Source organism: Rhamphochromis longiceps, linkage group LG23 (genome assembly GCF_057381845.1).
Source record: "Rhamphochromis longiceps isolate RC_006_pf linkage group LG23, R_longiceps_female_GT1.1, whole genome shotgun sequence".
NCBI classification, from domain to species: domain Eukaryota; kingdom Metazoa; phylum Chordata; class Actinopteri; order Cichliformes; family Cichlidae; genus Rhamphochromis; species Rhamphochromis longiceps.
In genome coordinates this window covers 10,225,518-10,237,882 of record NC_140578.1, presented here as the reverse complement: position 1 = coordinate 10,237,882, position 12,365 = coordinate 10,225,518, and the positions used below count along the sequence as shown (strand labels likewise).

The 12,365-nt window shown below is 45.8% G+C and overlaps 1 protein-coding gene across 9 annotated transcripts in view; it reads left to right on the top strand.

The window, feature by feature from the left end:
* Positions 1-12,365, top strand: part of patj (PATJ crumbs cell polarity complex component) — a 92,093-nt gene that overhangs the window by 9,724 nt on the left and 70,004 nt on the right. For all 9 annotated transcript variants that reach the window (XM_085398106.1, XM_085398104.1, XM_085398110.1 and 6 more), the window contains 6 exons: positions 5,563-5,691; positions 5,946-6,206; positions 6,331-6,433; positions 6,685-6,773; positions 9,191-9,320; positions 11,156-11,281. In XM_085398106.1, coding sequence (XP_085254232.1) covers positions 5,563-5,691; positions 5,946-6,206; positions 6,331-6,433; positions 6,685-6,773; positions 9,191-9,320; positions 11,156-11,281 — 838 coding nt within the window. The remainder of the gene's footprint in view (positions 1-5,562; positions 5,692-5,945; positions 6,207-6,330; positions 6,434-6,684; positions 6,774-9,190; positions 9,321-11,155; positions 11,282-12,365) is intronic.

Here is a 12,365-nt window from a genome sequence, read left to right as displayed (position 1 = left end):
CACACACAAACAGGTGTGCACAAACAGCGAGCTGTCACTCATAACTGGAGGTCACTTTGGGACCACGCCTGTGGATCGGAGTGACACTTCCTGTCTGTGGCAAGCTGACTTTGACTCGGTTGATTTTTTGACCTTAAAGCTGAAAGGAAATCGAGTTAGTGCTCCACCTGCAGCTTCGCTCCTGACAATATGTGTTTAAGTCTGAGTGGAGGCGCGATCGATGAATGTCGACATGGCGGGAGGTGAAGATTGGCAGTGAGGTGGGAGGGAGGGGCCAGAGAAAAATGAGATGATGACGCAGCTATGAATGCCTGCCTTTTTACTCTCTGGACCATGATAAAAGGTCAGAGATCAAACTGTAGGTGACGTTGCACTTGCAGATGGATTTATTTCATGGGTGAAGCTCGCGGCTCCTCGCACTTTGTGTCTGAGTGTCAGAAACATCTCATTTGTTATTTATTGTCTTTTAAAGGTCTTCGTCACAGTCACGTGATGGAGCAGCTCACACGTTTACCTGGAGCTTCAGGTGCCCTCGACTTACTGCATCTTCTCCTGAAGACTGGGGGGCAGGGGTTAGGGTTCAAACTGCTGGCTTCCTATAGCGGAGGCGTTGCTGTTCAGACTTTATATTCATTTTCTAGGATGTTCAGCTAATTGGCCTCAGATCAGTACCTGCAGGTACCTGGGTGATCTGGGGTCATCACATGACCCTTTCAGGTTGTTCTCAGTCTGCCATCTGTAAGAAGTTAGGGTCCACTAGAGCAGCGGTCCCCAACCCCCGGGCCTCGGACCGGTACCGGTCCGTGAGTCGTTTGGTACCGGGCCGCGAGAGTTGAGGCTCAGGTGTGAAATGTGTGGCTTTCAGGGTTTTTATCAGTTTTCAGTAGGGCTGAACGATTATGGAAAATAATCTAATTGCGATTTTTTTGCCCCAATATTGCGATTGCGATGCGATATGCGATTATTTTTTAAGGTCTTTGTCTTCTGTATTATTAAACAAAGACAAGCAATACATCATATAGTATGGCCAATACTATATTACATTAATTTTAAACTGTTCTTTCCTGGAAGACAGACCTCTGTTATGATGACATGAGGTGATGCATGAATTGATGACTGACATTTTTATTTAACTTCTTCAATCACAACAGTATATTTGAACATACACAATAGTTTATTTTTAGCTTACAAACATCTGAGCATAAAGTGCTGACAAGGAACCCTGGTGTAAACATTAAAATGAAAGTCAGTACAATGTGCAGATTGCAGAAATATACATAAAAAAAATCAGTGGCTTTACCACACTCAGTTTTTCGACATCTGTGAACTACTAGACAGTCATTCAATTAAAAAATAATATTAAATAAATAAAACTAATAAATAAAAAATACACACATCTTACTGATCTTTGCAGTCAGTAACATTACACATAAAGTGCAAACATAATAGCAATTGTATAAACACACACACAAACACGCCTTTAAAATTTAAAGGCGTGAAATTGGACGGTTCTGATTAGCGTCACCGCTGTCTCGGTGGAGTTTAATAAACTCGGCCGTCTGCTTCTTGCTATCTAAAATATAACCAGACACTGGTGTAAATTCTCGACTGTCTCATACTTCTGTTTAATAAGTTTTCTGTTTGACGTTTAGTCAGCTGTGTGAAAACCAAGGAGGAACCCACCCGGGGGATTAATAAAGTTTTATTTTATCTAATCTAATAACTTTAATCTCAGCCAAACCAATTTACTCACGAACAAACAAAACACTGAAAAAAGCCCAACAATAACATTTTTAGGTTGTCTAAGTGACGTATATATTACGTTTAACCCGAGCAGCGAAACTCCGCGGTGATCTGAAAATGATGTGCCGGGAGTTGTGCCGTTCTCGGCCGCATCAGTAACCCTCGAGCTCCCGGCTAGCTGTCGAGCTGGTGGGTAGCAGACGCCTCTGAAAACGTCGAAGCACTTTTGCAAATATGGGATATCTTGATAAACCGAGCAGATATTTGATGTTTACACAACTACTTTCTCGCCTGAAAATATGTTAAAAGTTTATTTTGTGACCCAGAAAGATTAGTATGAGTAATTTTAAAACTTAGTAGCGGCCGCCATTGCTGGAAACGGGAGTTTGGCTGGGCCGCGCTATGAATTCTGGGATATGGTAGTAATTTGGACAGCCTTCGGCACGTCGCTGTGACGTAATCGGTCTACAAATGCGGCCTCAGGAGGATGCAGCCCATGAATTTGGACATGTCCAGAGTATAATCGCAGCCTTTGCGGTTAGAAAATTGCACTTGATCATGTCGCGATATTATCGCAAATGCGATATATCGTTCAGCCCTAGTTTTCAGCGTTATTTTGTTATAGTTTTTATCGTTAACTCGGTTTTCCTGGGTCTTTTCACGTGTGTTATGAATAAATCTTCTTTTTTCGGTACCGGTACTAGTTTTATTTTGTTGTATTTATCCGCGACACCTTAAAGGCCGGTCCATGAAAATATTGTCGGGCATAAACTGGTCTGTGGTGCAAAAAAGGTTGGGGACCGCTGCACTAGAGCACCTCTGGCTGCAGTGTCCTCGCCTGTCAGGATTTCTCTGTGTGATCTGCTCCAGTACAGCAGACTGAACGTTAGCTCAGGCTCAAAGCTACGCACTGATCTGCTCCTGGAGCCAGAAGAGCTCATAAAGTTCCCTGGAATAGGTTCAGCTGCAGGAATGGAGAGAGTCATCCGTTTGTCCAGAATCAGAACTCCTCATCTGTCCATCCGTGCTAGACACAGGACAGAGGAGTGGCTTCGATAATGATCAGTGAGTGTGTTCAGGGATTATTGTGTTGCCGGAGGAGCAGCTGTGCATTTGAAACATTGAAGTGAGAGCTGGCTCAGATTCATTCATTCGGGAACAAACCAGGATAACTAGCACCTGAGAGCAGTTGTGTTTTTTTTCTACGAGATCACCCAGGTCTGGTCTTAAGGTGTGAGTCTCACCTGCCAGCAAAACCCGGTGTGTGGATGTGACGGAGGGTCATGGTGATTGTTGTATTTTGCCGGCAGCCAACGCCTCACTGCTCCACAGATCAGTTTTTCTCTCTTTTGATGGTGAAGCCCAGAGAGTTCCCAGAGAAGTTTAGCAACTTCCTGTGGGTAACTTCTGCTGAAGTTAGGCTCGGCCAGTCTTAAAGGCCCTTCCAGGTTTCTTTAACTGCACAATCTGTTATTTTTTTTATCCCTGTGCTTTCTGCTTTTCAACAGTTTTAGCACAGCCATAAATTACCACTGAACTCCTGAGTGCGTTCGCCGTCACGGCGTCCTAATCGATGGTGGGATAATACTCACTAAATAGACAGAAGCAGTAAAAGCTGCGTGACTGGCTGATTTATGGCGTTCTTTATGGCAGGCTTTATAGTGCAGAATTTCCTGGCGGTGGCGGACGGATTCCAGCAGAAATGAGTTTTGACGCCAGTGCAGCACGTCGCCTGTGATGGCAGGTCAGAGACACCTGAAGCTGCCCAGCAGAGCTCACTAACTGATGGTTAGCCGGGCCAGGAGAACGGCCTTAAAGCCCAGTGCAGCGCTGTGTTTTTATGCCCACAGCTCCATTAAACGTGACCTCAATAGAAGCAGCACATGAATAAAACAAAAGCGGGCATCCGAGGCCCTCAGCATGGCTCGGATCCAGCAAAGCGTGAGGAGGAGGGTACCAAACAAGGGGGACAGTGTAATTCTGCGTGATAATGACCCGACAATAGAGCGGAGCAGAGTGATTACAGCTCGGGCTAACCTGTGCTCCGCGCCTCGCATTAACAGTCCGGCCCCACTCGGTCCGACACCTCGTTTTTCTTCCTGAAATCTTCTCGGCTTATTTAAATGTCAGAGTTCGCACACGTTTTAACGTCCTCCTGTACTCAGCTCAGTAACCGTGTGAGAGCAGAGTGAGGAGGAGGCTTTTAATAGTTTTTATTTATCACTTAACTTCAGCCAGAGTGCAGCAGAGATGAGAGAGACGCTTAAATCAGATCAGTGTTTGCTGTGAGCACAGAGGCCCTGAAACCGTCAGGCTCTCAGGTAAAAGTGAAGGTGTTTCTGCTCCTCTCAGAGTGTGCAGCAGGTCCTCTGCATCAGGATTAAACTAACTTTACCACACCCTGCTCAGTGCCCAGGAGGAGGCGGCATCAGGGGTCCAGAAAGGTTGGAGATGTTTGACAGTCAGTGGGAACCTGAGAAGCTCAGTCTGATGCTGGCTGTCACGTCTCATCAGATGGGGTTGAAACACTGAGGTACCTCAAAGCATCAGGATGTCTCATTATAACTAAAAGGTGCAGAAAAAGGTCTAAGGGTGGAGGAATGCTGTGAGGAACATAAGAGAGCTTCATTAAAACCACATCGTCTCCTGAACACAGAGCGTCCAACACATCGAGCTTTATCTCCAGCGTCCTGGGACCAGCTGAGGAGGAGGAGGTCGGTTTCATTATACTGAGGAAGGCCTCGTCTATCAGATGGAAACTGTAATAAGAGTGCAGCCACTTCACAAATGCTGCCCGTGCGTGTTAGCAGCAGCCTCTGCAGCCTCTCATTGATCAGTAGCTGCTATCAGGCAGGAGGAAGTGCTCTCAGCTGGTAATTACCTGCTTCACTCTAATGACCTTTCACCTTGGGACAGATAACCAGGCGGCGGCTTGGCTGCAGACTGAGAAACATGAAGATAAACTCACGGAGCTGCTTTTAAAAGATGCAGCTGCAGCTTTGAGAGGGCTGATCGGGTCAAATCGCTCTGCCCGCACTGCAGCTTCAGAAGAATGACATCTGTTAACTCAGGGCTGCAGTTTTATTTTCAGCTGTCACTGAAATTCCTGAAAAACTACCAGCTGATGGACGACGAGCAAAAGATGAACCGTAGACGTTTGGTGTGGACGAGCTGGAGGAGCACAGCACTCATGGTATAACTTTGATCAACAAGCTGCAATGAGAACATGGTTTTCTTTTTACTGTAACATTAAACTTGAACAGAAATATGGCTCTCCTCTCTTTAGGCAGAACACATAAATGTTAACATCAGCGTGTGATGTGGGTCCTCTGTGCCCGACGGGATCCACCCACATTGCCACAGAGTCAGTCTGTCACTGACAAAATGTTGCTGTGCATGTCAACACCAGTGTTTATTCTGGCAGGGTGGGGAACCACTTCTAGATCATGAACCAGGAACCTCTTCTAGATCTGGAACCAGTGGAAAAGTCTTGTGATGGCAAAGTAAAACCTGCAGTTCAAAGAGGGCGGAAGAAAAATGTGCACAGTCTAAAATAATGATCTTTATTTATAAATGTAGTTTGAGTAGAAAGTAAACACAGTAAAAACATTCTCTTTTTTCACTGATTATTAATTTGATCTGGTCTTTTTGATTTGTTTGTAAAAGAAGCTTTGATACACTAGAGCTTCTAGTTAAATAAAGTTTAAAGCAGGACTCGTGTATATTGATGCTTTAGCTTTGTCTGCTGACTGGTTCTGGTTCTGAGGATCTCGCTGAACTTTCTGTGCTCCGCTCAGTAACCCCGTGTCTGTGCTGCAGGATCAGTGGGACCACGTGGAGGAGATCGAGCTGGTCAATGATGGATCTGGTCTTGGTTTCGGCATCGTGGGCGGGAAGACGTCCGGAGTGGTGGTCAGGACGCTGATACGAAACGGTGTGGCCGACAGGGTGAGTTTAGACTTTAAAATATAAGAAATACGTCTGTGTGAAGAGAATCACTGGGATTGTTAAAGCTCAGAGCTGGTCTTCAGCCTCATGTTCTGGGGGTCTGTGTGTAATCACACTGCGTGCTCTCATGAGCGTTAAATCCCAACGGTGAGAAATGTCAGAGCGCTGAAGCTTATGTTTACGGCCAGTTTTACCCCAGAGTAGACCGAATACTGGGGTGTGTTGATCTCATCTGTGTGCTTTCCACCAATCAGGATGGGCGCCTCCGCACAGGTGACCACATCCTTCGAATCGGGGCAACACCTACCAGCGGCCTCACCAGCGACCAGGTAGTCCAGGTGCTGCAGGGGTGCGGGAGCCGCGTGAACATGCTCATCGCCAGAGACCCCCAAGGTCAACAAGCAGCAGCACCTCCTCCCCCACCACCTCCTGTCTCTGCCCCCGTTTCCTCTTTACCACCCCAAACCCCCAAGCTGCCTCCCCAGAACCCGCCCCAGCGCCGTTTCAGCAAGGCGGTGAGTTCATACGAACTTACAAGCACATGGTGACTCTGAGCCAAAACATGTAAGCTCACTGTATGTGTGTGTGCGTGCGTGCGTGCATATGTGTGTGTGTGTGTGTGTGTGTGTTTGGTTTCAGCCCAATCTGGAAGGATACGAGATCCATGAGGTTACTCTCTCCAAGATGGAAGGACAGAGCCTCGGCATCTCCATCGTCGGCTACAACCCTCTGACCAGCCAAGGTGAGAGAGAAATCACTGTGCTGTCCCAGAAGGACGTCACACATCACACGGAGCTCTGTCACATGAGGCTCTCTGACCGTCAGCCTTCAGTCCAAGTCTAGACCAACTGAAACTTTCAAAACTTTTACTATGAAATCTTCTTTCAGTTGTTTGTGTGTGAATATTTGTGGTGGATTTGAATCCAGGACTTTCATGCTGTGAGGTAATAGCACTAACTCTCTCTCTCTCTGTTTGTCTCTCACTCCATTCAGATGCAGTCGGTGTGTTTGTCAAACACGTGGTTCCCGGCAGCGCAGCGGATCAGAGTGGGAACATCCAAGTCCAAGACCGACTGATCGCTGTAAGAAAGCTACTGTTTTATTATAAGTGAACCCGGTTTGTGTTCTGCTGTGCTGTGGGGGTGCTTCAGGAGGATGGGTTTCTGACCACAGTGAGCGCTTGGTTTGCTTTGCCAGCAGTCAGTTATTCATGTTGGGCACGTGTTGGATTTTGAACCATTTCTGTTCTTGATCTTTAAAGACAGAGTTTGTGGGAGGTATCGGGTTTGGCGGTCTCAGCTTGGGGTCTCTGTTTGTGACTCCCAACTTGCTGTGGGTCGGGGAGTTTAAGTATTTAGTAGAGATGGACCGATCCGATATTACGTATCGGTATCGGTCCGATACTGACCTAAATTACTGGATCGGATATCGGAGAAAAATAAAAAATGTAATCCGATCCATTAAATATCACGAAAGCACCTCACAAAACTTGCAACACGCCGTAACTCACCTCAGAACGTTAGCACGTCGGAGCAATATGCATCACGTGATAGAGCGGCTGTGGCATGCGGGACCTGTCGGTGGTCTGGATAGCATGTGGAGCTTCGCTAGCAACCCGGCATTTCATCTCCGACAAAGTTATCCCCGAGAGAAGTAAAGCAAGTGTGTAAGTCCATCTCTGAATGTTTGTAAAGCATTCCCACGTTAAGCTTAACAAGCGACTGCCTCTCGCTCTCCGGCTGCTACTTCAATCGTGAAACTGCTTAAATGATCAGCTGATCGGCTTTTCTGTCGCGAGTCTGTCTCTCGTTTGTTTTTGGTCCACTTTGCGCCAGAAAGAGCAAACCAGCGGCTGAACAACAGCAGCACGTTTAAGCTTGATAAGCTGTTGTTAGAATTTATTTAATATTAATTTCTACACCAGGATCTTTTTCTACGTAGCTGACGGCTGGTAACTGTGCAGGGGCGGATCTAGCAAAGTTTAGCCAGGGGGGCCGATAGGGCATTAACTGGGAAAAGGGGGCACAAAGACATACTTTTCTTTCTTATTCTCATTTAAAATGTCTAGCTTTTAATAAATAATTATCTGACACCCAAAGTTTTAATTTGATGCAAAATGAATAGAAGTCAATTACTGTATATAGTGACTATTAAGTCTAATATATATATATACCCTAGTAAGCTATAGTACTTTTTACTTTGGGAAGGTACCATCTGTGCAGTCTGCAATTTTGCTGAAGAAAGATGTTGAATCTATTTAATATTTCTTGAAAAATAATTGATTTCTGTGCATTTTTTTTCACACTGCATCAAATTAAGGTTGATTACGTCGATTAAGCATCATGAGGTGGAGTGTGAGGGGTGGTTCCTTATTTTTTATTTATTTAATTTTGTTGTTGCTGGGAGTTGGAACCCTCTTAGTTAGGTTGCTTAATATTTACGCTAAGTACTCTTTAAAATACCAGAATACGGAAGATGGTGTAGGTCTAAGTTTATTAGATTGATCAGTATTGCTGAACTATGAAATATTTTTTTTGTATACAGGTATAACAGAATAGCTTTAGTGTAGTTGTTGTTTTAAACTTGAGTATGAACTTGCAGACTTGCAAAATGCAGCAAGATATTTTAAAAAACAGTTTTGTTGATTAAAAAACACTATATCGGATTCATATCGGTATCGGCAGATATCCAAATTTATGATATCGGTATCGGTATCGGACATAAAAAAGTGGTATCGTGCCATCTCTAGTATTTAGATTGCATGCTTAGTTCTAAGAAGAGTTTGAAAAAGACGAGTGCTTAGATTTAGCACTCAACGAGCGTCTGTTCTCGTCAGACATGAATGTTTTTGGTAAGTACATAGAAAACTGAAGGGTCACTGGGTCTTGTTGAAGAATGAGGGGAGGTGGGGGAGGAGAATGACAGACTGGTGGTGTCAGCAGTGATGGTGATGTTGTGGAGATGAATGCTGGGCGTATAGGTGAAGCTGTTGATTTACTGGGTGGTCTACATTCGTGCACTCATCCACGGCTGTGAGCGCCGCATCCACACGGAAAGAATGAAGCTGAGGATACGAGCAGCAGGAATGAGCTCCTTCTTGTTTGGGCTTCAGGGGGCAGGTGTGCATGGATGGATTCTTGCACGGATGAAGCGTGAGCCAAAGTAAAACATGACCTTGAGTAAATGTTTGCCGGATAAGTTTCCTGCCATGCCGCATATGGTGGCTGGTTATTGATTAGTTATGTGATGCTATAAAAGGTTGTAATTGTTGAAGTTGCACAGCTCCTCTGAGGAAAGTGGTTCTGGAGGCTTCTGCAGAAAAACTGAGGCACATTCAGGCTAATAAAAATCAAAAATCTTTCATTGTTTGAGCCGTCTGCCACTTCCCTGGTTCCCCATCATTTCAGCTGATTCTTGAATGTGGTCTGGATCGGCTTCGGTTTGGTCGGTTGCACTCATGTTATCTTGTTCTTTCTCCTCCTCTGTCTGTCTGTCACAGCTGGACGGCGTCAGTCTGCACGGTCTGACCAACCAGGAGGTTCAGGAGGTGATGAAGCAGACGGGTCAGACTGTCATTCTCACTCTGGTCAGGAAGAAAGTCAGAGCTCTGGAGAGATCGTTGGATAAAGGTAGATAAATGTTTTAATCCAGTTTTGTCTGCCAGTCTGTGTTTCCTGAGTACTGTCCTGTGCGATTAAATGATGGCGTCAGTACTTTGACCGCACTCTGGTTAAGTCTGTGTGCGTCACAGTGGTTGTCTGATTCTGTGGGAGGGTGTAGGTCAGGGGACCCACAGAGTCCTTAAATGAGCACCTTGACTGTGCACAGAGCCGGCGACAGCGTCCCGTTAGACACCGGCCTGCAGATCACGCTGACTCGGCACACAACGAGGAGGCGGAAATTGAAGCCCGAGTACGCTTCTGTGAGAACGATAAACTGACTTTTGACGTCACCGGGATGTGTGCGGGGCTGGACACAGCTCTGACTGCATGGTGCTGAAACAGTAATGTGCTCCAGCGGGAGAAGTTAACTCTGTGCTAAACTTATCGCAGCTTTTCTTCCTCCCTCCTATGCCTCTATCCTCTCACCCAGATTAAGATGACAAATTTGTTTACAACTCGGTGTAATTTCCCCAAACTCTGCTGCAGGAGGCTGCGATTTGTCCTTCACGCCGTCCACAGAGATTAATTTGCCCGCTTCTGGGTCATTTTTTTGTCTTGCGGTCGGCCAGCGGCCCGCACTGGTCAGCCTCCAGGTCGGAGAGAAGCAGGTGATTTTTTAAAAAAGAGGAGGAGTGCGAGGCTCTTATCTCCTCCAGACGTCTTTTCATTTCATTACCGAGGAAGCACAGAGGAGGAAATCGGCTCAGGTTTTAACTTGTTATAATCTGGTTGTTTCTATGGCTCTTTTATCTGCTCTGAGTTATGAAGAGAGTCCGACGGGAAAGTGAGCTTAAATAAATACTCATCAGTCAGGAGGTCAAAGGTCAGAGTGAGCTGAGGGCTCCTGGGTGATCTGCTCTGTGTTTAGATAGATGGACTTACAGGACCACTGTCAGCATCCCACAGAGATTCGATGAATAAATTACAGACAACAAAACTCTGAAAGACTTTCAGATAAATACAAAATTCTATTAAACGGCACATTTATTCATTTAGGGGCAGCATGGTGGTTAGCACTGTTGCTGCACAGCAAAAAGGTCCTGAATTCAATTCCACCATCCGGCTGGCGTCTTTCTGTGTGGAGTTTGCATGTTCTCCCCATGTTTGCATGGGTTCCCTCCGGGTACTCCGGCTTCCTCCCACCGTCCAAAGACATGCAGCTTGTGGAGATAGGTTAATTGATTAATCCAAATTGCCCATAGGTGTGAATGTGAGTGCGAATGGTTGTCTGTCTCTATGTGTTAGCCCTTTGACAGACTGGTGATCTGTCCAGGGTGTACCCCGCCCCTTGCCCTATGACAGTTGGGATAGGCTCCAGCACCCCCCGCAACCCTGAAAAGGATAAGTGGAAGCAAATGGATGGATGGATTTATTCATTTACTCCATCCACCTATCAGAGAGGCCACGACCTTAAACCTTAAATTATCCACAATGATCAAACAGTTTTTTTTTATCACACTGTAAACATGTTTATTTGTGCTGTGATGTTTAAAAATGGGGATCTATGGGGACTGACTCACTGCTGGGGCCTCAGCTTCAGTTCTGTGATTGGTTGATGCTTCTGTGCCGTCAATAGACACCCACCCCCAGACCTGATCCACAGTCCTTATTGAGGCCTCTCTCAGCCACGCTGGTACCAGCTCAGTGCTGTCAGTGCTCCTAAAATCTCATGTTTATCAGTGACATCAGTCACATCTTTGTCCTAAAATAACAAATTCTTACTTCGTGTGTGTGCGTGCGTGCGTGCGTGCGTGTGTGTGTGTGTGTGCGTGCGTGCGTGCGTGTGCGTGTGTGTCTGTCAGTGGAGAGAGAGCCTTCTCGAGTTTCTCTCAGGAGGTCATCGGAGGTCAAAGCTCACTTGTCTGGGTTTGGATCCACGATGTTGAAGCAGGAATCAACAGACCTAAACTCAGCACAGCTAAACAGGGGTGAGAGACACACACACATACACACGGTTGTGCTTGTCATTCAATCATGAAGCAGCAGATCTATGTGGTCTTCAGGGACAAATGTCTCCGGTCTGTCAGGACTAAAGACCCAAAAAAACCGGGGGGCTTGAAGACCCTAGGGGTTTCTTGATGAAAGTGCAAGAAATTGATAATGAAAGCTGAAGAAAGGAATGATGGAGGTGAAAGTGCAGAAAAACAGATTTAATGTTAGACGACCTTTGCCTGACAGACCTACATCATCATCACCTTCCTCCAGGTGGAGATTGATTTTATTAACACTTCACGTCTGTTTGCATGTTCCGTGGCTTTGGGTGGATCAAAGATCCAGAAAGGAATGGCAGTGTGGTTCAGTTCGATCTGAACCGAGGTGCCTCAGGATGGACTTATTATCTGCTCAAATCTGAGACCTGCGTGTGAAAGGTTCTGATGGTGCACACTCGGACAAAGCTTCATCTCCTGCTATATAGCGCCTACCTCAAGAAATATACGCCCGTAGCAGCCGACGGGAACACTTCCTCCCTCCAAACCACACCTGCTATCTTAAACCTGATAACAGATTCTCGTTTCAGGAGTTACAGGAAGTCTAGATTTCTCTGATTTTTCTCTGGGCGCTACCCTCCTCTTTGGATCACACTCTTATAAATAAAGGTTCATTCATCGTCAGCTGCCCACATACGTCATCCACAAGTTCCTCCTCCTCTGTGGTGTCACAAGAAAGCCCACTGCTGTTCTTCTTCTTCTCTCGTACACAGATGCAGGCATCAGTCCACGTTTCTTTAAACTCTAAGCACAGCATACAGGTGTGTTTAGAGTCTACTTCTGCTTCAGGCAAAGTCACTGAAACGCTGTAAAAAACAGGATTGTGTTGGAATTGTTATCTGTGTAACTGAAAACCTCAGATCAGCTCCTTTCTTCATTATCGCAGACAGATGACGTCTTTAATACTTGATATTTATTATGAATAAATAAGAGGTAAGTGTGTTTAATGATGCTGATCAGGCAGTTAAAAGCCTTCTCTCTGAAAGCCTCTAAAGATGTGTGATGCAGGCCTCTAACGGCTCTC